At 35.8% G+C, this 25,505-nt stretch overlaps 2 protein-coding genes across 13 annotated transcripts; one reads left to right on the top strand and one right to left on the bottom strand.

The window, feature by feature from the left end:
- The first annotated feature begins 7,149 nt into the window (after positions 1 to 7,149).
- LOC147502592 (protein PLASTID TRANSCRIPTIONALLY ACTIVE 12, chloroplastic-like) lies at positions 7,150 to 10,892 on the top strand. 10 transcript variants are annotated; one of them, XM_086607365.1, is made up of 8 exons: positions 7,150 to 7,585; positions 7,680 to 7,794; positions 7,866 to 7,977; positions 8,209 to 8,344; positions 8,484 to 8,552; positions 8,714 to 8,770; positions 9,393 to 9,539; positions 10,674 to 10,892. In XM_086607365.1, exons 5-8 carry the CDS (start codon positions 8,493 to 8,495, stop codon positions 10,674 to 10,676), a joined length of 267 nt encoding a protein of 88 aa, XP_086463491.1. In that variant the 5' UTR covers positions 7,150 to 7,585; positions 7,680 to 7,794; positions 7,866 to 7,977; positions 8,209 to 8,344; positions 8,484 to 8,492; the 3' UTR covers positions 10,677 to 10,892. The 10 variants fall into 10 exon arrangements, with proteins under 10 accessions (XP_086463491.1, XP_086463492.1, XP_086463485.1 ...); XM_086607366.1 differs by having other exon boundaries at positions 7,162 to 7,585; positions 9,435 to 9,539; XM_086607359.1 differs by lacking the exon at positions 10,674 to 10,892 and adding an exon at positions 9,974 to 10,480 and having other exon boundaries at positions 7,164 to 7,585; positions 8,475 to 8,552.
- Positions 10,893 to 11,102: 210 nt separating this feature from the next.
- Positions 11,103 to 24,017, bottom strand: LOC147502591 (adenylate kinase 4-like). 3 transcript variants are annotated; one of them, XM_086607355.1, is made up of 11 exons: positions 23,883 to 24,017; positions 23,530 to 23,623; positions 17,919 to 18,074; positions 17,721 to 17,839; positions 17,569 to 17,594; positions 16,698 to 17,191; positions 16,464 to 16,582; positions 16,298 to 16,372; positions 15,801 to 15,895; positions 11,619 to 11,712; positions 11,103 to 11,528 (listed from the first exon to the last, which is right to left on the bottom strand). In XM_086607355.1, the coding sequence occupies exons 3-6, from the start codon at positions 17,982 to 17,984 to the stop codon at positions 16,932 to 16,934; spliced, it is 471 nt and encodes a 156-aa protein (XP_086463481.1). In that variant the 5' UTR covers positions 17,985 to 18,074; positions 23,530 to 23,623; positions 23,883 to 24,017; the 3' UTR covers positions 11,103 to 11,528; positions 11,619 to 11,712; positions 15,801 to 15,895; positions 16,298 to 16,372; positions 16,464 to 16,582; positions 16,698 to 16,931. The 3 variants fall into 3 exon arrangements, with proteins under 3 accessions (XP_086463481.1, XP_086463480.1, XP_086463482.1); XM_086607354.1 differs by lacking the exon at positions 11,619 to 11,712; XM_086607356.1 differs by lacking the exons at positions 11,103 to 11,528; positions 11,619 to 11,712; positions 15,801 to 15,895; positions 16,298 to 16,372; positions 16,464 to 16,582 and having other exon boundaries at positions 17,049 to 17,237.
- Positions 24,018 to 25,505: the final 1,488 nt, after the last annotated feature.

The raw sequence follows: 25,505 nt of genomic DNA, 5'->3' as shown, positions 1-25,505 counted from the left end.
GTTGCCTTTTACTGAGAGTGGGGATTGGTTATGCAAGGAGACACAGATGGATATATGTGTCAGTCTGTATAGGTGACTATCGTGGTCGTGGCTAGGGATAGTTGTGTGTTATATTATAATGATTTTAGACTATGTAGTTAAGTTTGAATTATTATATATATTAGGTAGTTTTACTCGTTTAAAATATGTTTTGCATGATGGTAAATATACTAACCTTCTTATAAGGGTGGATGATCGTATAACGATTTTGCATAATTAAGCTAAATTTATTTTATTTGTTGGTTAACTTTGCTAAAATGACGCCTCACACTGTATAGAGGAACTAACAATCCTGATGTCAATTATACAAGGTTTTTAGTAGATTTTAGACGTGCAAGATAAACTAATGCCTTCCGAGGGAATGAACTAAATTGTCTCGAGGCGTAAATGTTACTCAGTAATTGCTTAATGGTCAGTTACCTTACTGTTCTGGCATTTGTCGAGACGATTAAGTAGTTGGGTTGAGCAATGAGATGTATATTATTATGATTTTCAGGTTTTGACAGGATTTATGTTTATGAAATGTTGAAAATACATTGGAAATTTTGTCGAATATTTGTTTAGAATGTGATGTTTATTTTTGGTTTTAGTTTATTAGGTTATAGTTAGTGGGCATTTTAAGTTCCAGCCTGGACTCGTGTGAGTTAAACCCGCTAACGTCCTGGTTTATTAGATTGTTGAATATTCGGATCGAGCTCTTTTATATGAATATTAAATTGTCTGAAAAATTGGGGTGTGACAATTATATTACTACTCTGGAACACACCCACACACACATCTCAATGAGCTATATTATATTCTATATCAGATGTGATCATTATTTTTGTTGTCACTCTATAATCATTGCAAGTCAGAAAGAGAGAAAGAGAGCACTGAATGGCCAATCTATATGACTTGACTACTAGTGAGAGTTTATACCAAAAAACTTGGAGTGTGTTAGGAATCAGCCTCTAACTACTGGTTACTTTTTATGTTTGTAATTGATTTGGCAGGTTGCAGGTCCTTATGGGCTTCCTCCTACACCAGCAAGGCGTGATCTTTTCATTGTATACCGTACTACAACACCATATCTTGTAGAAAGAATCAAGTCATTTTATTTGTTTGATCTTTACACTTACCAAAGGTTATGACCTAAGCCATAATATATTTAGAAACTATATTCTAGCAAGAAACCACTCAAGCTAGCAAGTGACATTCTCTTTTTTTTTACTCCTTTGTTTCAATTGTTTTTTTTTAATGGGTGTGTTTAGATTCAGACTTCAAGACTTTGTGTTGCAGACTGTGTGATGTTGTGTGACTTACAGATTGGTGTTATGTTGTGCGATATGATGGAGATTGGTGTTGCAGACTTGCAGAAACAAAGTAGTATTCATTGATAAGGCATTGGTGGGATATATATCGAGTTTTTAGAGGTAGTTCAAGGTTTACTTGCTTGCCTAAAGTGTTGGTTGTCCTTGATCGATGTTAAGATGAAACGTATATAAACTAGTATATATTTCATGATACGGTCGTTCAATTCCACCAAGGTCTTTTCGGTACTTTCAAATAATTCCACCAAGGTCTTTGTGGTAGTCTTAGAAGATAAGGTCGCATGGTGGTAGGAGAAGATGAGAAAATCTACTCGGGTGTCTTTCGAAATATAATCTTGTTGCATACATGCATAAATTTTTTTCCAACACCAAGTTTGACCCATATGCCATTTGGAATGACATACATTTTTATTATACCACTTGAAATGACATAGTATGGCTTGTTTCAAGACAACAACACTCTAAATTGTTTGTATATATGACACAAAAATATGCATAATGTAGTATATAATTTTGAATGTCATAATCGTTCTATGCTTATTGAAGTAACATGAATTTTTCCAGCCATATGCCATTTGGAATGCAATATACCTTTATTATGACGTTTTGAATGACATAAGTACGATTTGTTTTAGCGACACAATAACATTTAGTTTGGTGTCCAATGACTCTAAATTACACTATAATAAGCATAATGTATTACATTGTATGTAAAGTGATCATATACCATATGTCCATAATTCTCAATGTCAAGTTTGATTTATATGCGATATGCCATTTGGAATGACATATCTTTTTACTATGTCATCTGGAATAACATAAGTACTGACTTGTTTCAAAACCACATCATGTTTGGCCTCAAGTGACTCTAAATTGTTTGTATATGACACAACAATTTGCATAATGTCATATGTATGTAATTCTCAATGTCATATTGTTTTCATATAATTGTCAAAGTGACATACATAAGATTTTTTCTAACTCCAAATTTAATCTATATACCATTCAGAATGACATACATTTATTATTTCAAATGGAATAAATTACACTATAACAATCATAATGTGTAATATTGTATGTAATGTGGCATATACCATATATATGTAATTCTCAATGTCAAGTTTGATTCATATGCGATATGCCATTTGGAATGACATATACTTTTACTATGTCATCTGGAATAACATAAGTACTGACTTGTTTCAACTTTCAACACCGCATCATGTTTGGCCTCAAGTGACTCTAAATTGTTTATGTATGACACAAAAATTTGCATAATGTCATATGTATGTAATTCTCAATGTCATATTTTTTTCATATAGTTGTCAAAGTAACATACATAAGATTTTTTCTAACGCCAAATTTAATCTATATGCCATTCAGAATGACATACCGGCCTTTACTACTTCAAATGGAATAACATAATAAGCATAATGTATAATATTATACTATAAATTATAATGACTCTAAATTACACTATAATAAGCAATTAGGCATAAAATATAATATTGTATGTAATGTAACATATACCATATGTATGTAATTCTCAATATCAAGTTTGATTCATATGCCATTTGAAATAATATATACTCTTACTATGTCATCTGAAACAACATAAGTACTGACTTGTTTCAACACCACATCATGTTTGGCCCCAAGTGACTCTAAATTGCTTGTATACGACACAAAATTTTGCATAATGTCGTACGTATGTAATTCTCAATGTCATATAGTTGTCAAAGTAACATACATAAGACTTTTTCTAACGCCAAATTTAATCCATATGCCATTCGAAATGACATACCTTTACTATTTCAAATGGAATAACATAAGTACAACTTGTTCCAACACCACATGAAATTTGGTCTATGACTATAAATTGTTTGCATGACACAAAAATAGGCATAATAATGTCGCATGTGATTTCTCATTATCATATATATATGTCTTACACTTATTAAAATGACATACACAAGATTTTACTGAGCCATATGTATCATTTGGAATGACATAAGACTTGTTTCACGCCAAATCAAGTTTGCTCTAATTTGACTCTACATTGTTTGTGTTATACAAAAGTAGACAAAATTACCTCATGTCCATGACACAAGATACTTGTTTCACACATCCTTACCATCTTTAACCCCATAAAAATTCTAGTTATAAATCTTAGATAACCACAAGGCAAGGTGTAATGTTAAAACATAGCTACTAATATTACTTTTAATTTTACATCATTCAGGTGTCACCAATCTCGCCTATTCTATTACTCTTTGGATTGCCCTCTCATTGTAGTAAAAGGCCTTGTTGATGTGAGGAGCCTTTTGTAATAGCGCTAAATCATCTCCAAAATTACATTTTCTCCATTCCATACATGTATATAAGCTTACAAAGCACTATCTTCCTTGTTGATTGCCTCCATCTAGGTACATGTTCCCATGGAATTGAATCTCCATCGAAGGATGTATCCTCACTATGGTTCTAAGTCTTCTCTACCACTTAATTATGGTGCAAAAAAATTCACAGTGGTTTAGCAGGTTTGGAGTATATTGGAACCTACTAGAAAGCCTTTTAGGTCGTTGAGTACCTAAAATACCACCAATACATCACCAAGAAAAAAACAAAAATAAATAAACTTCCAAACATTATAAAACATAAATAATGAACCGAGTGTGTTACCATTATTACCATAATTAAAGGTATTTCACATATTTATAAAAATATGTACCTGAACAAAAGGTGATGTATCATTAACTTCGAGTATGAAACCATCAAGAGGATAAAAATGCCTAGGAAATATACCCATAAAAAATCTACCACAAAATACAACATCAAAGGGAGCTAATAGGAAAATTTGATATGAAAAATAGTGAATCCAATCCTAATATAAGATATATGAGGTGTTACTTCACTAATATTATAGAAATCCATGTGAACACACTCGCTCATGAAGTAGAATCAAGGGATTTTGATCCCCGCCATATGACTTTCTTTAATAGCACACACACACATTTCAAAATATTGTGTGGCACACACATTTCACGATATTGTTACGCCAATATATTTAACACCATGCATGCTCCGAGACAACGTGAAACTCCATCTCTTTCTGTAGCTCTTCCTTCATTATTTGGAACTGTTGCAGTATGGGTTATAATAGGGAATACACATTACTACTTTACATGTACTTTTTCAATAAACATAAAATGCTAAAGATATAAGAAAGGAAGAAAGGTAATTGGTAGAAAAATAGTTATGGATCCTTGTAGAGTTGATTTTCTTAAGTTGTGAGTGGAGTAGGCCTCTCTATTCAAGGATATTCAAAAAATATTTAGGTGCAACACGTACAATTTTGAGTTTCACTTTTTTGTTAGTTAGCAAGTGAGTATTGGTCCAAAGGATGAAGGTGTTCTATTCATTTTGCTCTTCAGCTCATAGAGTTAATGCATATAAACAAATAGATCTCTCTAACTATACAAAATTTGTTGCCTCTAGTAGTGTAGTATACTCCTCTAGCTAGTGACTACAAAGTTAATAACAAAGTCAGATTTTTGAAGAGCTTGGTGTTTGGGCATTGGGTGTTGGTGCACTACCTATTTTTGTCATAGCCTATAATGTCACACTCCAAATTTCATAATGGCTAAATACCAAAGACATGTGGCATATACAGTCATTACAAAACTCGAGACGTGATACGGACTAACCAAGCAAAACCTAAACTATACAAAGACAAAAAAATTCTACAAATTTTTTAGCAAAGTCTCCTCTGTATTTTCAATATTTTCATAAACTTAAATCCTGTCATAACCTGAAAATCATAACAATATATATAGCTCGTCTCCTAAAAAGACCTTAAATAAGTACCAAACTTAAGTACCAAATCTAAAACAACCCACAACTTCACCTAGAAAATTATTTAAAACCTAATTTTTTTATGGATATGATCTACTAACCACAAAGAATATCTCTACAAAAATTCAACTTGTTTGACAATTTTTAACATTGGTAAAAGATTATTGCAAAAACTAGACATTTCTGGACCGTTAGATATTTTTTTAAAAGTGAACAACAATTTTTATCTAAGTTAGAGAATATCAAACGAGTTGAATTTTTGTAGAGATGTTCTTTATGGTTAGTAGATCATATGCACAAAAGATTAGGTTTTAAATCATTTTGTAGGTGAAGTTGTGGGTTGTTTTAGATTTCGTACTTAAGTTTGACACTTATTTAAGGTCCTTTTAGGAGCCGGGCTGTATATATATATATATATATATATATATATATATATATATATATATATATATATATATATATATATATATATATATATATATATATATATATATATATATATATATATATATATATATATATATATCTCATAACTTAACCGAGCTACTTAACCATCTCGATGAATACCAGAACAGTTAAGTAACCCTTACGCCTGAAGACAATTTAATTCCTTCCCTCGGAAGGCATTAGTTTCTCTAGCGCGTCTAAAATCTACTAAAAACATGGTATAATTTATATCAGGATTGTTAGTTCCTCTATACATTGTGAGGTGTCATTTTATCAAAGTTAACCAACAAATGAAATAAATTTACTTTGTTAAAAAATCTTTATATGGTGATCCGTGAATCCGCCCCTACAAGAATAAAAAATAGTTAGCATTTAAAATATTTCAAATTTAACCACATAGGTTTCATTATAACATTCCACACAAATATCAGACCACGATAGTCACCTCTAGACATTGTTGTGACTCACACATATCCATCTGTCTCCTCACATAACCAGCACCCACTCTCAATAACAGGCAACCATCTCAGTCGGGATATCAACTCAAGCTCACAAAACGTTGAGAGAGTTGGATCTATTCGTTCGTGCGCTACATATCATATCTCTCGCCTACTCTTGAAGTCAAAGATTAAAACAACCACTCTTGGGCTAACGGACTATACCTATCCACCTTGGTGATCAGTCAAGGAATTTTTCTAACACCTTACACTTAACAGTGAATTTTCAACAGGCATTCTCATTAATGTCAAGCCCAATAAAAATATATTAAATCAAATCAAGAGTCGTGGCGGACTAGGGACTACAAACAAGCATACAAATTATTATCTTTGGGCATATAAAAGTTTACAAAAGAAAAATATTCAACTTATACCATGACATTCGGCAAACCACCAATAGGAAATTCTCAAGGAACCAAAACAGTATCACAACTGAAAATAAAGTACACTAAGGCAATTACAAGCCTCTTCAGGGTATACCTTACAATACCCATTTATCAAAACACAATCCAAACTTCATCAAAGCTTTTTTAGGTATATCATTTAATACCCATTTATAAATAATAATACAACCTTAATCCATTTAAATTCTTATATCCTCTTCGAACCCCTAAGTTCAAATTTCCACAAAATCCGAACGTGACCACCATCACATATAAATACAATACGACAAGACCACCGTTTAGTTTAAACTGTTCAAAGGAAAACAACAATACTATTTAACCCTTACATACATCGATATGAGTAGTTCCTTTTACTTTCCGAGACTCATGGGATAGTTTCTCGTTTAAGTAGAGGCATATAGTTTATTGACTCGTACGTAAAACACAAGATTATATACGGATACTACATCCATCGCATGCATATATCGGTCACAAAAACAAAAACATAATATATATTATAGCGGTTGCACCTTCAACTAAAACTGCTTACGTATCCAATCTTTCAAGATTAGAATCAAGCCTTACGGGCGTGCTTGATAACCAATTTTCCCGCCGGCAAATTGGTCTTTTTCCCACTTAGCAGGCAATTTTCCACTGCTTGGTACCATTTTAGGACTTTGGCAAATTCTTTTCTCATTTGCCGGCAAACACATCACGTGACCCAATTTTCCCACCTCAAACGGGAAAAATATATAAGTCGGGGATGGATAAATTTTGCCGGAGGAAAATCGCGACTTCAACCCTACTCTGGCAAATCGATCGGTCTCTTTCCCTCTCTCACTCAAGTGTTAGCTCGCTCTCTCTCTAGCACCGCAAGTGAGCAATTCAGCCCAAGAAACAAGAACCCCTCTCAAAATTTGAATAATAATAGACCCTCTCATTCATTCTAAATTGTATTGGAACTGCTAGAGTATATAGTGGGTGTATCTAAGATGCCAAGACCAGGACCAAAAACGTATGAATGTGTTAAAAGAGCTTGGCACGCACAGATTTTCAGGTGAGTTTTTATGGTTACACTTTTTTTTTTGCTGTCTTTATTTTCGTGTTTCATTTTTTGAATTTGTATTATATTATTCCATGTGTTTGATTAGGGTGGTGAATGAAATTCATGGCACTGAAACTAAGAAAAATAAACAAGGGCAGGAGAAACTTCTTGTGGTTGTTTTGAAAGCAGAGGAAATCATTTACTCCAAAGCCAATTCCGAGGTGCCTCTTGACTGTTGGTTTTCACTTTGATTTCTCTCTAGTTGTTTTAATTGAAAATTTCTTTTGTCCAGAGGAGTGCATGGACCTTCAAACGCTCTGGGACCGAACCAACGATGCCATTAACACGATAATACGTATGGAAGAGAGTACTGAAACTGGATCTTCTTCAACTTTGTATTGAAGGTAACACACTCTTTCCTCTCTTCCTTGTTTTTATATTTCCAAGTTAATTTGCTTCTGCTGCATTTTCGGCATTTGGTTTGCTTTCTTAGTGGAATTTGTAATGGCTATAAGTTTGATTTGTTATGTAACCAGAACTAGGATGTTATAGGAAATACTCTGTGGGTGTAAGTTTAGTGATTGTGTTTTTTTTTTCCCAATTGTTTATCAACTCATTTTGTTTGTTTGTCATAGGTACCAATTCTATAGACGAAGATCCTACAGTCGTGATTTCTGTAGACTTATCAATTGAAAACCAGGAACAGTCACATGACACCCTCGGAATCTTGTGCTGATATCAGACAAATATATATGACTTGTTTGGATTTTTGTGAGTATTCTGAAATAGACCCTATGTTTATATGTATATGTAACTAAAGATGTCATTGCTATGCTTAGTAATCATATTGATATTTACGCATTTGATTTTCTGTCGAATCTTGTTATTCATACTGATTAAGTGATGCCAGCATGGGAAAATGATATCAAGGAAGGATCTTGAAAAAAAGTTGGCAAAAGAGAAGACCGAAGAAGTTGAGGTAATGAAGTTTGAGTGGAATTTAATATAGTATACATTGCAGTGCGATTCATCTGTGTAGGGAATTCTGCAACCGCTTAATGCTAGTAATAGTTTTCTTTTTAGGCGACTTTCTAAATTCTTTTTCCTAATTACTTCTTGCTTTTGTAATTCTCAAACCAGGTAAATTCTTTTGTATATGAGGCTATGGCTCGAGTTGTCGACATAGGTGAAAATGAGGTATACCCTTTTTGTAATAATCTCGTAATTCTTCAAGGGTATTTCGGTTATTTTATGTGAGTGTAGGGGTATTAATATTCATTGTACACGTAAGCTAGGGTTGGTAAGGTTTATCATTTTATAATTGCTTTTTTTCAAGTTGAGTAAAGTATTGCTCATTGACTACGTATCTAATGTTGAGCGGTCGGAGTGTAAACAACAAGGATGAACAGGTCCCTCCCTATATAGATCAACAACAGTTAATTCAAGATAAAGAATAATGAAGGTGGAACCTCAAAATCTTAAGGATTCTCTTAGTAAATCTAGTCGATCTTTTATACAATGTGGTAGTGTGCTTCTTGTGTGTTTATATTTTCTCTAGTAAATTTATTTTATTGTACTTCTAGAACGACATGATATTGATTTCATATTAACAATCATATACAATTGCTCCAAATAAAAATGCTATATGACCGATATGACGTATAAGTGTGAAATACCGATCTAGGTAAGGAATCGGTTAGTAGACGTTACACTTTTTGTCTGAATTAGTATTATATAGTGCTTTATTTAGTTTCAGAATATTTGGTATCTATGGTTCTCTTTGTTATCTGGAATGGAATTTTAGAAAAACCGTGTGCAGTTAGCTTGTAACATATCTTCTTCATGCATTCACTTGGTAAAGGACAAATCAGAGGATAGCGAGGTTGAGGGAGAGGATGAAGCATATGAAAAGCTTTCACGCAATTGGAGTGTTCTTAAAAGTACTCCAAAGCTTCAAAAGTCTAAGGTAAACGAACTATGACACACTTTTATATTTTTGCAGAATCTGTGGATGCTATTGGCTTGATTTAGATGGATATAACCTGCTAAAGATTTCCGACAATCTTAATGCCTGTAAACAGTACATGCTTTATAGACAAGCCCTGAATATTTACGACCCTCTTTCTCGACTCAGATTATTTGACAGAATGAATATGTTGTATGCAACTAGAACAACTTTGAATCTACTTTAATCATTTGAATCTAGGTTACATGGACACGCCATATTTTGAAAAAAATCCGTGTCGGATATGTATCCACGTGTCCGTGTTGGACACATATTGCATATAATTTACCTCGAATTTTGATATTTTGCCGTGTCCGACAATTCGTATCCGTGTCCGATACGGCGTGTCAGTGTAACCTAGATTTTAATGGACTTATTCTCATTTCCTTTCTCAGGGGAAACCCAAGAAAGAAGGTCCCATGTCTCTTGACGATGCCATCGATGATTCTGAGAATTTAACTGATTTCCTGTCGGACTTCAATGAAGATGAGTGATATTTCTCGGTGTTTTCACGTCCAAATTTCTCGTGCTGATCTTAGGAAGTTCTACTCAGATCTCTCAGGATGGTCTTCTGGAAACTCAGAGGAGAAGAACAGTATTGTTGGCAATGTAGTTAAGCTTATTAAGTGAAGCAGATGAAAAGCTTTCACGCAGCCCAGAAGTAGAGCAACTGATAAAAAAGTTGTAAAAAAAAACAACACAATCACCAAACTTACACCCACAGACTATTTCCTATAACATCCTAGAAACCATTTAATTTGTATGCTTGAAGTATCTTATATACTCAAGTCAAGTGTATTTGAGTCTGACTTGTTTTTTGAATCATTGTTTGCATTTGGTATTTGGAAATTTCGGAATGCTTGTACATTTTCAGAGCTAGTACCTAGTTTTGCACTTCAGCATTCAGAGATTTCGTAGTCTTTAATTACTTTATTTAGATAATCTACGTAACCTACTTTTTTAGCACACCAAACCTTATGCTGTTTGGGAAATCTGCATCATATGGTTTCTCTCTACTTTGCACCATTTGAATGATTCTGGTGGGCTGGTGGCATATTACAATGAGTTAGCTTGATATAATTTTTATCTTTCCAGTGATAAAAAGAGGCGGGAAGAGAGATGTCTCTCTTCTTGCAGCCCCTCCTCCTCTGCACTTCATGTACTAACTCCAGTGCTTGATCTCCCACCTGCAACTTGTTTGTAACTTATATCTTTAATTCATTTCCGAGTATGCAAATATATGAATTCTGATGTAATAAGCTGGTTGACAGAAGCCTAATAATAGCAGTATGTCACTGAACATTTGTCTGTTAATATGCATTGCCCAGGGCCTTTTGATTGCACAGTCTCACGTGAAGAATGAATTTGATGCCTGTGTTAAGACACAGGTCATCCTTATAAAAAAAAAAGCAAAGAGTCAGTCAGGTGAAAAGAGTAGGGCATGAAGTGAATAAGAAGGTTTTGCTTCATAACTTATCTTATCAATCGTTAGTGTAACTATAACGATTGAATGTGTGGTCAAAATTAAAACTAGCTATAACACCTTGCATTAACTAATCAAGACCAAGACAAATAAGAGTATATGGATGTTCCTGAGTCCTGACACAACTCAAAGAATACAGAACATGAAGAAGGTTCCTAAAACTATTTGGAACAAGCTACTGACAAATGTAGCCTATCTTAGATAAACCCAAGGAGGTATTTCGAAGATTCAAGAACTGCTGCAACAACAATATCCCACTGCAAGAGATGAATTGCTAAATCTTGATTTCAAATGTCATAACTTCCAATCCTTATGATGTATTTGGCCTTGTCACTGTCATTCACAAGCAAAGAAGGCACTGTGTAAAGGGTGACTCAGAGTTGCTCATCCAGTAGCCTCCAATGAGTTTTTCTTCTCTGCAACCTTAAGCTCACTTTTGGTCTTATCCCAGCTCTGTTTTCCCCTAGCTGATATTATAAGAATATGTTGACAACAAAATTAGGTAAAGGTAAAGTAATAATGATATTACAACAAGAACTTGTTTATTTGTGAGGCACCGTTGATGTGGATGTTGTCTTGTGATCTTGGCGAATATGGATGTTGGCAAGCAGTAGAAGAAGATGCTCCCTTTTACTAGAAACATTTTCGTTTCTGAAGAAACATATATGGACAAGTTCATTGTGCAATGCCTCAGTTTCAAGATATAAGACTATAAAACAGACGGGTGTACAAGGTGACCATGACTAAAACTGCTAGGAAATGCCGGTGACACTGGTAATGTGAGACGTATGTTCAATTAAGGTAGTGATCATGGTATAGGACTAAACTCATTCTTCATATGAATTCCCATCGTTGAAATGAAATGCAAGTGCTACTCAACGTACCACAAATACTTAGCAAAAAAAATATACCACAAACTGTGAAATGCAAGAGTGGGGTCCTATAAGTAAAGGACAACATTGGGCCAAGGGTCTCTCTAAAAGATACTACAATGGCACCAGCTTCTACCTCCAAAAGAAAAACAGTAAAGAGTTGTTCGACCATATAATTACATAAAGGGAAGAGATCAATCTCTCACAAAATAACCCTTTATAATACTTCTCCCATACTGTCAGGCTACACACAACTGATTTGTCTTTCTATATGCACAGCTGATTTCATAGCATTTACATTTCTAGATCTACTGCATATGCATAACCAACCCTGAAATTCCAATAGTTGGTGAAACTGAACAATATCACACTAGACTACTGGTCATCACACATTTACTTCGACTCATGGCTTTTAGCCTTCCTGCTTTCGGAGGTTTTATTTCATTTATTGACATGACTAAAACTGTTTAACCAATATAAGCCGGTAAACAAATTACTTCGTGAGAAATTCTTTTGAATCAGTTCACCAAGAGATTACTTCACTAGAGCTAACTAAACAAAAAAAACTTAACCTCCTAACCAAGAAAAAAGTTTGGTTACTATGAATTAAGAACAGATATAGTTCTTGCACATATGGACTGTCACCTTAACATGCAATATACAACTTCCAAAAAACGAATAATTTCTTAGACCATATTCACTTTCTAGCTACATAAAATCAGAAATTCCACATCTTAACCAACAGTTGAACAAATTTCAAAACTGATATCTACTTACAAGAATTCAAGACAATAGAAAATGACATCTAAAATTGTGGGAATAAGAATAAGTAAGAAGAAAGTGATGCGAAAATGATATCCGATTTTGTTTGTTGGATGGAAGGATTTTCATTGTTGTTGTTCACAGTCATATTTACCAATCTGGAAGAAATAAACCAAAATTGCTCAACAACTCATTTCATGAACTCTTAATCTTACTTACAATACCAAAATCAATAACGAATCATCAAAAAAGGTAAGTACATAATGAACTCTAAATTCCACAACAAAAATAAATATAGAATTTCAACTGATCATTACTCCCAGTGAGCAAGAAACTGATAACTTGCATTGAGAAAGTATCACAAACATCAAAATTGCATAAAAAACTTAGCCATTCAACTGAAATATCGCAAAGAGAAGGACAAATTCATGATTTCACTATCTATATAACAATTGCAACATGAAGCACACTTCAAATTACAGAAAACGTCAAACTGCATCAAAACATAGCTTATCAAGCTGAACTCAAGCAAATTTCAAGAAACACTAGTCAATTCAACTAAAACAAGTGCAATTTCATATCTAAAATGAGAAATCCCATGATAAAAGTATCATAATAGCAATCGCAACATCAAAAACTTGGTATTTAACCAGAAATCAAACAAGAATCTAAAGGCTTAACATTAAAAAATGGGCTAAACACTACCAGATACTCAAACAAGCGGATAGTGAAAAAGGAAGGCCTAACCTTGCTTGCAAAGAGAAGTACGTTCCGGAGTGTGAGAGACTCGACCAAAATTGAGAGAGGGAGAGAGAGTTGAGGAGGCTAACCTTGAGAGAGAGAGAGTGAGAGAAGCGAATGGTGAAATTGATCAAAAATTATTTGCCAATGGCAAAAATTGTGTTATCAAGCACCGCCAAACCTGGTAAATGAGATTTATCAACATTTGCCTGTTGACGAAACAAACAGCGACAAAACTCTATTTTCCTGCTAGGTAGTTTGCCGACAAAAGTTGAAGTGGGAAATTGTTTTCCCTTTACATATTTTCCCAGCAAGCGGGAATTTTTATCAAGCAAGCCCTACGTAACTTTTACTTTATATAAACATTCATATTCCGAACCTCATATATTCCCCAAGGCATACCTAACACTAGCACAGTAAAAATGTTTCTAACAAGTTCAATCAACATTCGTTATGAATTAATTGTCCTATTTCAATAAGAGAACTTATCTAGAGCTCTCCTCACAACTCTAAGGTACAAAACAGTCTCCACGACATCCAAACATAAAATTCCTCATGCAATAAAGCGAATCCGAAAGCAATATGTATAAATCACATTATATTTACAAATAAGGAAACTAGCGGCTTAGATCATCTAAAAATAGTTACAACAAGTTCCAAATACTCCCACAATAATATATATATATATATATATATATATATATATATATATATATATATAAAGTTTCAGCCCTAATGATGCACCATTGCACGATGACCTATAAGTCAAACTTACTCAAAAACGAAATTTACTATACTTTCAGGTCACTAAAAACTATCTTAAGAACCATGTCGTTCAAAATAAAAACCACTATCTAAAAGTAAGTTACAAACAGAGTACAAAACACCCAGGAATGACTTAAGAAGCTCTTAGTTCATTTCTAGAAATATTCCTCAAAATAGGTTCGTGCACCTAGAAAGATGACATGGTACATTTTCTAGCCAACTTGTCAAAGCAAAAGCTTTCCCTACATTCATCCAAATGATACACCACTTGATTATTTAGAAACCGGAATATGTAAACTCGAAGTCCCAATCTCATTCCTATCTAGGAGTAAATATAGCTCAAACTTGGTAAAAATTCTAATTTCAGCAAACTAAAATTCTGACGCGCTATCTTCTGGAGAGCACAACTCTTTCCATAGGTATCCAAAAGCAACAAGGCTTTTTGTGTTGAAAAGCTAACATACAGAACTTATTTTCTTATGTTTTACAAAAAATCTCAATCTCGTTTTAAATATGCAAAAACTGAACTCGAACTCAGTGCGCAGAAACTGATTTCTGACACTATTTTCTGCCATCCAAACTTCTAGACATCATAACTAATTCCATAGGCCTCAGAATGCAATGAGACCAATTGGGATGGAAATCAGACTCGCAAAACTTACTTTTTCATGTTTTCCCGAACACCTAACTCTCATCCCAACTATATAAAAACTGGACTATAATACAGTGCACAGAAACTGTTCCTGAAGCGCATTTCTGACGCGCAGACTTATGTAGCTCATATCTTTCTCCACACACACCCAAATGATCTGATTTTTGGATGTGTTTCTTCTACATGTCTTATATCTACCATAAAAATTTCAAATCATTTGAATAGGGGAAAGTCAGTCAACTAGCTGTTTTATATCAGCATGGCAGATTGACAAGAAAACAAATCGTTCACTTCCTAAAACCATAGTATACATGAAATACCAAAAATATTCAAAATCAAAGTATAACCTAAGGATTCCAACAATGATTAACCAACACATACAATAAATTTAGTATATTTATCTTAAATCAATCAAAAGGAAGATAGAATAAATAAGAGAGTAGAAAATAACTCACTAAAACATGAATTTGCTACCAACATTGACACCCAAAGAAGAAGACTGGAAAAGTTTGCATTCTATTTGTATAGATGCAATTTTCGGTGCTATAAAATGTGAACCTCACCGAGATACGACACAATTCACCTCATCTATATGTTTATGCTTTTGTAACTAGTTTTAGTGTAACTAACTACTCAAACCACAACACTACCTAGAAAGACTATTAAAAAGAGTACTACGGTTTCTTCTAGTATAGGCTCTGGAGACATTGACTGAGTTATACACAAATGAAAACACAATTACCTCGAGACAAGGGTGCCCGTGCATTCACTGATCAATGACACAAACAATAAACAACCATACTAAACTCAACAACACAAACGATTAACTCAAACAAAAACCAATAATCAATACACTAGTAAAATTGTAGCTAGTTCGTTATGTAGTGTTCACAATTGATTGTCTCATTTCAATTAAATTTTAAATAAATGTTAATAAAGTTGAGTACCTATTGTTGATGTTAGGTGTAGCTTGCAGCATCTTTGGCTTCATAGCTACATAAGCTCCACAACTTTCAACCTTCAATCTCTGGCTTCTTATGATCTGAAACATGAAACAATACAACATATATTTTCTTACCAATAATCCAATAATCACCAGATCAATAGAGGCAAATACCAACAAAAGAAATTTTCCAATGTGAATAATTTTGATGAAACTATATCGGTAATATTGAGATTCTCTTTTGTAGTGTGTCCAACTCAATCAAACTAGAACCATCATGGATCTAATTCCTCATGAAGAAGTCCACACTCTTGGACTCATATCATTCACTGAGAGCTCAGATCCTTATGTAACAGATATTTGTGATATCACTGAATCCTTCATAATATGTTGCTCATTGTATATAGAGGAAGCTTGCCCACCCTTGTTACCAACATCAAGCTTGTAAGCATCACCTAGATCTATCAAACTGAATTTTGATTGACCCGGATTATTTGTTACCTGGTTCGTTTTCAAGCCCTGCCCAAACTGTTGTAGTCAACGCATAATCTGACGAAGATACTTGCCCAACATCAACTGCAACAAAGCATACCATAGAAGAGAAAGGTCATAAAGGAACTTAAGATTGGAGAAGGCAAAAAAAATAGAGAAAAAAAAATTCACTCACAAGTTTCTCCTGATACTTGAACCAAGTCTTTTTCTAAGTCTGGTCTTGTTGCAGCAAACAAACTAGTTTCTGATTTATAGACTCCTCTGCTCTCATTTGTAGATGTTCTTACAAGATTACTGGTACCCATCACACCAGTTTAGATAAAACAATCGACACAACAGAGTTGTCAAATAGGTAAACATAATATTTGAAACAAGTAAAAGAAAACAATGAGATGAAATTTCAACATACAAGTTCCCCCGGATACTTCAACAACAATTTCCACAAATGTGATTGTGAGGGAACATCATCTAGTGAAATGAGATCCAACACTGCTGGAGAGTGGGACTTTTGCTCCAATTGTTGCTAGTTGAGCTCTTCCAAACCATGCCCAGTAGCCATACCAGAGGCTGAAGATGTCATATGATACAGTTCACCAACATCATGTTGTTCATGATGAACTAAAAGCGACGGAGGTATGGGGTCCTAATCTATCAACTTATTTGGGACCAAAACCTCAACAGATGCATTGAGCAAAGTGTCTGAAACAATGGTGTGAGGCACTGGTTGAACAAACCGAGCAGCCATTTCTTTCTTGTGGTTGTTGACTTCACGACCCAGAGTATTCGTCATCTGAGAGAGGAATTTCTGACTCAGAATCAGATGTAACTTCAGCTCGTTGTTTCCAACACGAGATAAAGGATCAAATCCACAACTTGGGTGAGAATGTGCCACTGACCCTTCACCTATGCAATCCAACAAAGAAGTTGAATTCACTATATCCCACTGAACCTGGTAAGGGATCATCACTTTCAGCAACCTTATAAGCAATTATTTTATTCTGAAGCAATCTAGGGGTATATGGCCTTGTGTCCCAAAGCTCCTCGCAACAGGAACAGTGTCTTTCACTCGATGAAGCGAGCATACAATGCTTAAGTAACGGTTTCCTATCTACAAAACCTTGATCAATTCCCAATTTACCCACCAACAACCTATATGTTTCAGAGTTGGATTTCTTTTCGGTGACAGATGAAAAGAGACAAGCTTCACACATTCCATGTACATCAAAAAGCTTAAAATGTTAAGAAGGAATCATCAATGGCAAAGTTAAGAACCTTATTACCTTTGGTTCCTTGCTTTTCCAGCATCCTGTCAAGTTGCACAAAAGGAAGATACAAACAAGAGAAAATTTCAATAAAATGATATTCAAACCAAGAAAGAAAATATGGGGCACAAAAGAATAAATTTATAACGATAAATGAAAAGATTGTAAACCTTTTCTGCTTGAACCACAGTTCTAGGTAATCCATCAAGAATGAACCTTTTTGACATGATGGCCTTTTCATTGCTTCATCGATTATTCCAACAACCAAGTTATCAGTAACAAGTTCTCCCTATAAATGAGCTCCACAATCAGGAACGACAACAAATATAAATTTGTCTCATGACCAAAAAACTTTGTAAAGTGTATACCTTCTCCATGGCTTCTTTCACCTTAATTTCAATAGGTGTTTTAGTAGAAACAACAGCTCTGAGCATATCACCTGTAGCCAAGTGGCACAAACAACAGTCATCCTTGATAATAGGAGACTGGGTTCCTTTTCCAATCTGGGTGGACCTGCCAGTCAACTGATTTTTTATTAATAGGTGTATCATAGGTATTTAAATAAATCTTTTAATCTAAAATGATAAGAAAATGCACATGCTTGACACCATAATCTGGAATGGAAAAAAAAATTCCATGTGGACCAAAAACCAGAATGCTGACAATGGTATATAAACATTGCAACAACACGTGCACCTAATCATACAAATGTTTTATGTAATATTCAATGTTGTCACTCAATAAGACGGCAAGGAATAATTGTTGACCCTCACATGCAAGGAATAAACTCCCGAAGTGATAATCTAGAATAAAGTTCCAAGAAACATACAAACAATTGAAATCAATTTTCTACTTTGCTTCTTTATAATTTGGTTTTTCATCTGTTAAAACCAAAATCAAGGTTTTGGAAAACCTAACCTAACAGAACCAAACAAGTCGAAATTGGAATCCGCACTAAAACAAAGAGAACCTTTTACTGAGATAACCCCTAAAGAGATAAGAGTGATCTAGTAAGGTGTTGAAGCAGTAGGAGAGATTGTAATCTTCCTTCCCATTTTATTAAGAACTGCTCTTGTGGAAGTAGGCATCATTTGAAATCTTTGTTTTTGAATTATTATCTTGTTAATAGTTGTTTAATGTCCAAAATAGTTGATATTTAGATTTTGTCCCGAGTTGAATTGTGTTCAAATACAAGTTATCTCATTTGTAAAATGGGGAACCGATTGGTATTGAATCCCCAACAAGTGGTATCGAGCCTTTTACAGTTATCCGAATCTTATAGTCAAATCAATTTGACCTAAATTCAAAGAGAGAAGATTTGAGGTTAAATAACTTGTAAGATGGACCATTCCGCGAACACTCATATGATGAGTCCGAATAGGAAGAACTACACCATCATCCGAAAGCCAAGATGGAAGACTTGCTATCTTCGCAAGGACTTGGCACTTCCCATTGAGAATGAGGGAGTAAAACCGAAAAAATGAGGCCGAATTTGGTGGAAAAGCTTGACGAAAAGATACATTCGATACATTGGATTGGATTGACGATGTCTGTGGCCTGAGAATGACATGGAAGAAACTTCGAAGACCTTTATGAGTCAAAGTGCTACCCGTTATAAGTTTGCGCACAATCCAAGAAGGTTCTTCAATGTCCGAGCATCTTAATGAAGCACGTATCATCAATCGATGCATTTGATGAAGATCAATTTGGGAGACGAAGTTGAGGCTTTGTTTCTATTAGGCTTGGTGTTGGGAGACATTAGCAAATGGATTGGATGGAATTGTTACCATGGAGATGGCTACCACGCCTTTGTTGAATGAGGAGACTAGAAGAGTGCAAAGAGGCTCTTCTCACTCGAAGGTCCTTTTTTCGAGGAAACGGGGAGAGGTCAAAACTCGAAAACCATCTCGTTAGTGATGACGTAATAAATCTAGGGTGAAGCTAGAACTCCTAAGGCGATGTTACTATTGTGCCACCAAAGGCCACTTCAGAGAATGAGTCTTTAATGAGAAGAATAACGACATGAAGACATGGTGCGAAACGCGAAACACAAAGGCGGAGATATTACCGCGACCGGCTCCAAATTTACCTAGGGGAATTGTGTCGATTGTGGTGTGTGGGTTGTCTTAACCTCATGTCGATACTGAGTGGGTGATAGATACGGAGCATCCTATCACGTCCACACCGCGAAGGGGATTCTTCACTACCTACACTGTGGTGAATATGGTGAAAGGAAGGATGGGTAACGATTTCGTCTCAAGATTATAGGCATTGGAGATGTTCATATAGAAACCAATGTCGGCTACACCTTGACACTCGCGGATGTAAGACATGTCCCCGACATACGGTTAAGCCTAATTCGGCCGGAAATTAGATGACGATGGCTTTGTAAACTCGCTTTGGTAACGGGTATGGAAACCCGACCGGAGGTTCCATTGTAGCGGGAAAGAAAACTTGCTTTCTTTACAAAACACGCTAGTTTGTGTAAAGCGTATTTAAATCATATATTCCCAAGCTTATTCATCTTATAAACATAAAAGGGATGGAAGTTCTTGCTAAGCAAAAGGCCATGCCGGACATTAAAGGTACACATTTAAATACATGTACTCATCGTTTGGTAGAAAGCAAACAACATGGTGTCTTTCCAAAGATTCCCCGTCTCACGCAGCGATAGACAACCTTCCCGAGCTAGTGCACACGGACTTATGTGGTCCTATGAGAGTGAAGTCCCACCGGGAGTTTCGACTTCTTGACATTCATTGATGATCGTCAAGAAAGATATGGGCCTATAGTCCGAAGACCAAGGATGAAGTACTTGGCGTGTTTGAAAATTCCACAACATGGTGGAAGAGAGACTGAAGAAGTTGTTGAAGTGTATTCGCTCGGATAATGGGGGTGAGTACATTGGGCCATTTGAAGAGTATTGCCGAGTCATGGGATTCGGCCATGAGCGGGAGCCGTTCCCAAGACACCGCAAACAAAATGGAATAGCGAGAGAATGAACCGTACCATTGTAGAGAGGATAAGATGCATGCTATCTCACTCTAAGCTACCTAGGGAAGCTCTTCGGGTAGAAGCAATCGCGTCGTTTAACCATGTGATCAACCCGTCAAAAAAGCCTCCATCATAGTGATTATCCGGAGAGAGTATGGTCGGCGAGATGTTGATTATGGATACTTGTGGTATATTTGGGTCGCGGGCATTTGTGGCATATTCCGGGATGAGAGATCCAAGCTTGATGACAAAGCCATTTTTCCGGGTTATGGAGATGAAAAGTTTGGTTACAAACTTATGATCCGATTAACAAGAAGGTAATCCGAAGTTCGAGATGTTGTGTTCTTAGAAGACCAAACCATAGCAATTTGAGGAGGGAAAGCTTCGTGCTTTCACCAATGATCTTGTTGATTCGAACCGAAGTTCCTACCAGGAACGTCGTAAGGCATTGAGAATCTGAGAGAACCATGAAAGCTCATGATTTGAGAATCCTATTTTCATGATGGGATAGAACCTATTGGTATAGAAGATGCGGATGAGATGCATGAACCACCACCGCAAAGCAAAAGTTGTATCCTCCCGAGGCACCGATGGGACAAGGGGTGAGAGGTCCGACTAGAACAGACTAGCTTCAACCGACGGTATCCACCAAATAATTATGTGCTACTATCGGATGGTGGAGAACCTATGTACTATCAAGAGGCACTTGAAGGTACGCACAAAGAAAAGTGGTTGAAGGCCATGATGAAAAAGATGGATTCTTTGCATAAGAATCACACTTACGAAGTTAGTTGAGAAACCCAATTACCTCGAGAAAAAGTTCTCAAGAATAAGTGGATATACAAAGTCAAGCATGAGGAGAACAATCCTCACCCAAGGCACAAAGCTCGCCTTGTTGTGAAGGGATTCGATCGAAAGGAAAGGAATTGACTTTGATGAGATTTTCTCCCCCAAATAGTGAAGATGACTTCTATCCCAGGGTGGTATTGGGTATGGCCGCAAGTATGAACCTAGAGGTTGAAAGCGACTAGATGTTAAGACAGCTTTTCTTCATGGAGACCTTGAAGAAGATGTCTACATGGACCCGCCGTAATCCAGGGGTTTGAGGTCAAAGGCAAGGAGCACCCTAGTATGCAAAATGATAAAAGAGCTTGTATGGGTTGAAGCAGAAGACGATTATAAAGTTTGACTCCTTTATGGTGGAGCAAGGATACAAGAAGTCCACGCCCCATCATCATTGTCGTTTGTTCGAGAGATTTCCGGATAGGGGATTTCATAAGTGTTATTCATTGTATGTGGATGATATGTTGATAGTTGGCCCAAACATCAACAAGATATCCAAACTGAAAAAAAACTACAAAGTCCCTTTGAGATGAAGGATTTGGGTCAAGCAAAGCAGATATACTTGGGATCGCGGATCACTTTGGGAAGTTGTGGCTTTCTCAAGAAAGCTACATTGAGAAGGTGTTGAAGAGATTCAACATGGATCGCCGGGCCCGACCGGTAATCCGCTAAGGCGGTTCCGCATGACCAAAGAGATGTGTCCTAAGGGTGAGCATGAAAGCGAGTCGGATGGAAAAGATTCCTTATGCATCCGGTTTTGATGTATGCCATGGTGTGTACTAGACCGATATTGCTTTGAAACAATTAAAGCGATTTCAATGGGATAAAGAACATTGGGAAGCGTGTTAAGTGGATATTCGAGATATCTCCAAGGCACTTCCAAATCATGTTTGTGCTTTGGTGGAAGTAAGCCCTTTACTGCTGGAAGGCTACACCGATCGTTGCACATGGCTGGCGTGATGTTGACTCGATGAAGTCCACCTCCTCATATGTTACTTTTCGGGGGGAGCATCATCTTGGCAATCTAAGTTGCAAAAGTGTGTTGCTCTCCACTACTAGCAGTTTAGTATATTGCACCCACGAGTGTTGCAAAGAGTTGCTATGGATGAAGAGGTTCTTCGAACTAACCGGGCTAAAGCGTAAAACAATGTAGTTCTATGGATCGGAAATGCCATCCACTTGAGACAAGAATCAGAAGTTTTCATTCTAGATCCAAAGCACATACACGCGTTATCATTGGATTAGAAAGTACTTTCGAAGACAAGCATTTGTGTATCGAGAAGATCCATACCGACAAGAACGGGTTTTTTATGATGACCAAAGTATTACCGAAAGGTAAGTTTGATGTTTGTTGTGCTTATTGCATGGCGACCACACCTCCGCTGATTTGGCAATTGCATGGAGGTATCCCCTCACCGTTCAAGGAGAGAAACCGAATTCGACGCAAACCGGCAAACTCGACATCGCGAAAAATGCTGCCAGAATACACATTCCATGTACTTCAAAAGTTTCCAAGAATATTTAAATTAAGAACCTTATTACCTTTTCGGCTTCCAGTGTCTTCAAAACTCCTTCAAGCTGAGAAAAGGAGCCCAACGCCGAATTTCATATTTTTCGTTCAAACCTTTATAGTATTCGCTAATTTGGTTTTGGAGATAAAACCAAAATCAAGGTTTTGGAAAACCTAACCTAACCTTAACCAAACAAGTAAGGATCAATCCGCACTAAAACAAAGAGAGAGAACCTTTACGAGAAAACCCTAATCAAAGAGATAAAGAGTGATCTAGTAAGGTTAAAAAACTAAGGAGAGATTGTAATCTTCCTTCCCATTTTATTAAAACAACTCTTGTGGAAGTAGGCATCATTGGCGAACCACATCCTTAAATCTTTGTGTTGTGGTTTTGCTTTCTTGCTTTTACATTATTATCCGTTGTTAATAGTTGTTTAAAATGATAAGTTGGGCATGTTAGTATAGGTTGTGGAAAATATTTAATTCCATTTTGTCCGGAGTTGAATTGTGTTCAAATATTGCAGTTATCCTTTGAATGGGGAACCGGATTGGTATTGGTGTAATCCCAACAATAATCCCCCTTGATAATCTAGAATAAATTGTTACAAACAATTGAAATCAATCCTACTCACTTTATAAAGCCTTAAAAGGCAGTAAAGGCTTTTAATAATGCTGCAAAACCCAACCCAACCTTTGAAAGTTTGAAACTCACGTCCAAATTCTAAGCTACAAACACAGACAAAGTGAAGCTTTACAGTCAAAATTATAGTCAAATCAATCAATTAGGGGTATAATATAAATCAAAATCAAAAAATGAAATACCCATTAATCTCGCTCAAGATTTAGCAAAAACAATCAAAACAAAATGTATACTGATGAGAATGACATGAAAAAAATCAGTCATTGTATATTTGTATCTACTGATGGCACGTTCTCCAAATGAGGACTTTTTTTGGGTTGGTGTAAGCAAATATTGAAATTATACCTGCCTGACGTTGGTTTCAAAGCTTGGAACTGAAATCTTTAGTGGCGAGGTGGAGAGAGAAGAGAGTAAACTTTATGGACGATCTCTAAATGTTTCAGTGGGAAATTGAAATTTTTCACCGAGATAACAGGCGGGAAGAAAATAGTTATGAGCTGTCACACAAACGTACAAAATAACGACTTCGGAAACAACCTATTAGCAACTAGGGGTGTAATACGGGGCGGGCCGGGTCAACCGCGGGTCAAATAGTGAAAAAAAATGATACAAATCCATGGTCCCCGCCCCGGACGAGTTGAAGTTGTCACGTGTCTTGGATTAACCCCGCCCGTTAGGTCAACTTCCCAAAATCACGGTCGGTGGAAATTATCATTTTAACCCAATTTCACTCAAAAAACTTTTAATTCTAAGTAATATATTTCTAATTCACAGCATAGAGAAAAAAAAAACAAAAATAAAAAAAATTTGAATTTGAACTCAAAACCATATCTGTAAATTTGAAACTTATTTATCGTGATTTACCATTTGTAAATTGATTATTTTCCATAACACGATAAAATGAAGATGGGAGCGAGGATCTATGGTACAAAACAATAAAATATAAACTAAAAGAATTCGAAATGAATACAAGGATAAATGATTGATCTTTTCCAAAATTCGAAAGTTGAATTTGAACTTTTGATATTTTCCCAATATTCAAACTTGAATATGTGAAATTGATGTTGAACTCATAAGTTTGTATTCATATCTCTCAAATTTCTACAAAAGTTAAAAGAAATTATAAACAAAATACAAAAATATTAGAGTTAGAGTCTTGAAATTGTGCGGGTCAACTGGGTTGGGTCAACGGCTTTTGACACTGCATGCGATCCGGCTTGACAGTCGGTTTGAGCATAGAACCTACACCCATAGCCCGACCGCATAAAAACGGTGGCGGGGCGGGGCGGGTCTATTTTCGGGTCGGTGTGGGTTTGGGTGGTGGGTGAAGACTGGGTACCCTACCGAATGATGGGTCAACGGTTTTTTTTTACACTCCTAGTCACAACATGGCTTTCAGAACCAGAACCGGTTTTTTGAACCAGATCGGACCTGATTCCAGTTCAAACCACTGGTTCAATTAAAACTCTTATGGTTCTTTGCATAGTTATCAGACCCAGCCCAGACACTGACCCGGCAAAGGAACTGGGTCACTAGTTCGACCAGTGGGTCAATACTTAAGTTGAAAATATTATATAATTAACTTTGTACATACATTTTCACAACTTTGTTAGTGGCCCAGGTGGTATTAGAGCAATTTCATTTTCCAATAAACCAAGGTTCGAGTATGTGAGCTTAGTTTACTATTAGATGTTATATAGTTAATAACTAGCAAGAAAAGTTGTTGTGGTGTAATGGTAGAGATAACCCGATTTGGTGACCAAGTCACCAGTTCACCGGATCAAACCACTGGGCCAGGCCAGGTCTGATAACACTGGTTCTTTGTTAAGAAAAATATTAAATTATATATTTAAGGTTAACAAAGATTAAAGAAAAGTAATTAATATTTGGGTTGAGTCAACTCTATTGGATTAAGTAAAAATCACCAAGTTAAACTGATTTTTTTAACAAAATTTAATGGTTTCTAAC

The sequence above is a fragment of the Coptis chinensis genome, chromosome 4, assembly GCF_015680905.1.
Source record: "Coptis chinensis isolate HL-2020 chromosome 4, ASM1568090v1, whole genome shotgun sequence".
In the NCBI taxonomy this organism is placed as follows: domain Eukaryota; kingdom Viridiplantae; phylum Streptophyta; class Magnoliopsida; order Ranunculales; family Ranunculaceae; genus Coptis; species Coptis chinensis.
Note: the sequence above shows the minus strand (reverse complement) of the source record. Positions and strands in the feature narration are given on the sequence as shown.

Excerpts from the sequence above, each read along its gene's own strand:
- LOC147502592 (XM_086607361.1), top strand. The coding sequence starts at position 8,493 with ATGATATCAAGGAAGGATCTTGAAAAAAAGTTGGCAAAAGAGAAGACC. Across the intron at positions 8,771-9,392 it reads TCGACATAGGTGAAAATGAG|TTAGCTTGTAACATATCTTC; the intron begins GTATACCCTTTT and ends AACCGTGTGCAG. Across the intron at positions 9,540-9,973 it reads CAAAGCTTCAAAAGTCTAAG|GGGAAACCCAAGAAAGAAGG; the intron begins GTAAACGAACTA and ends TTCCTTTCTCAG.
- LOC147502591 (XM_086607355.1), bottom strand. The coding sequence starts at position 17,984 with ATGCTCAGAGCTGTTGTTTCTACTAAAACACCTATTGAAATTAAGGTG. Across the intron at positions 17,595-17,720 it reads CTGTGGTTCAAGCAGAAAAG|GATGCTGGAAAAGCAAGGAA; the intron begins GTTTACAATCTT and ends GCAACTTGACAG. Across the intron at positions 17,192-17,568 it reads GGAAAAGCAAGGAACCAAAG|GTGAAGGGTCAGTGGCACAT; the intron begins GTAATAAGGTTC and ends TGGATTGCATAG.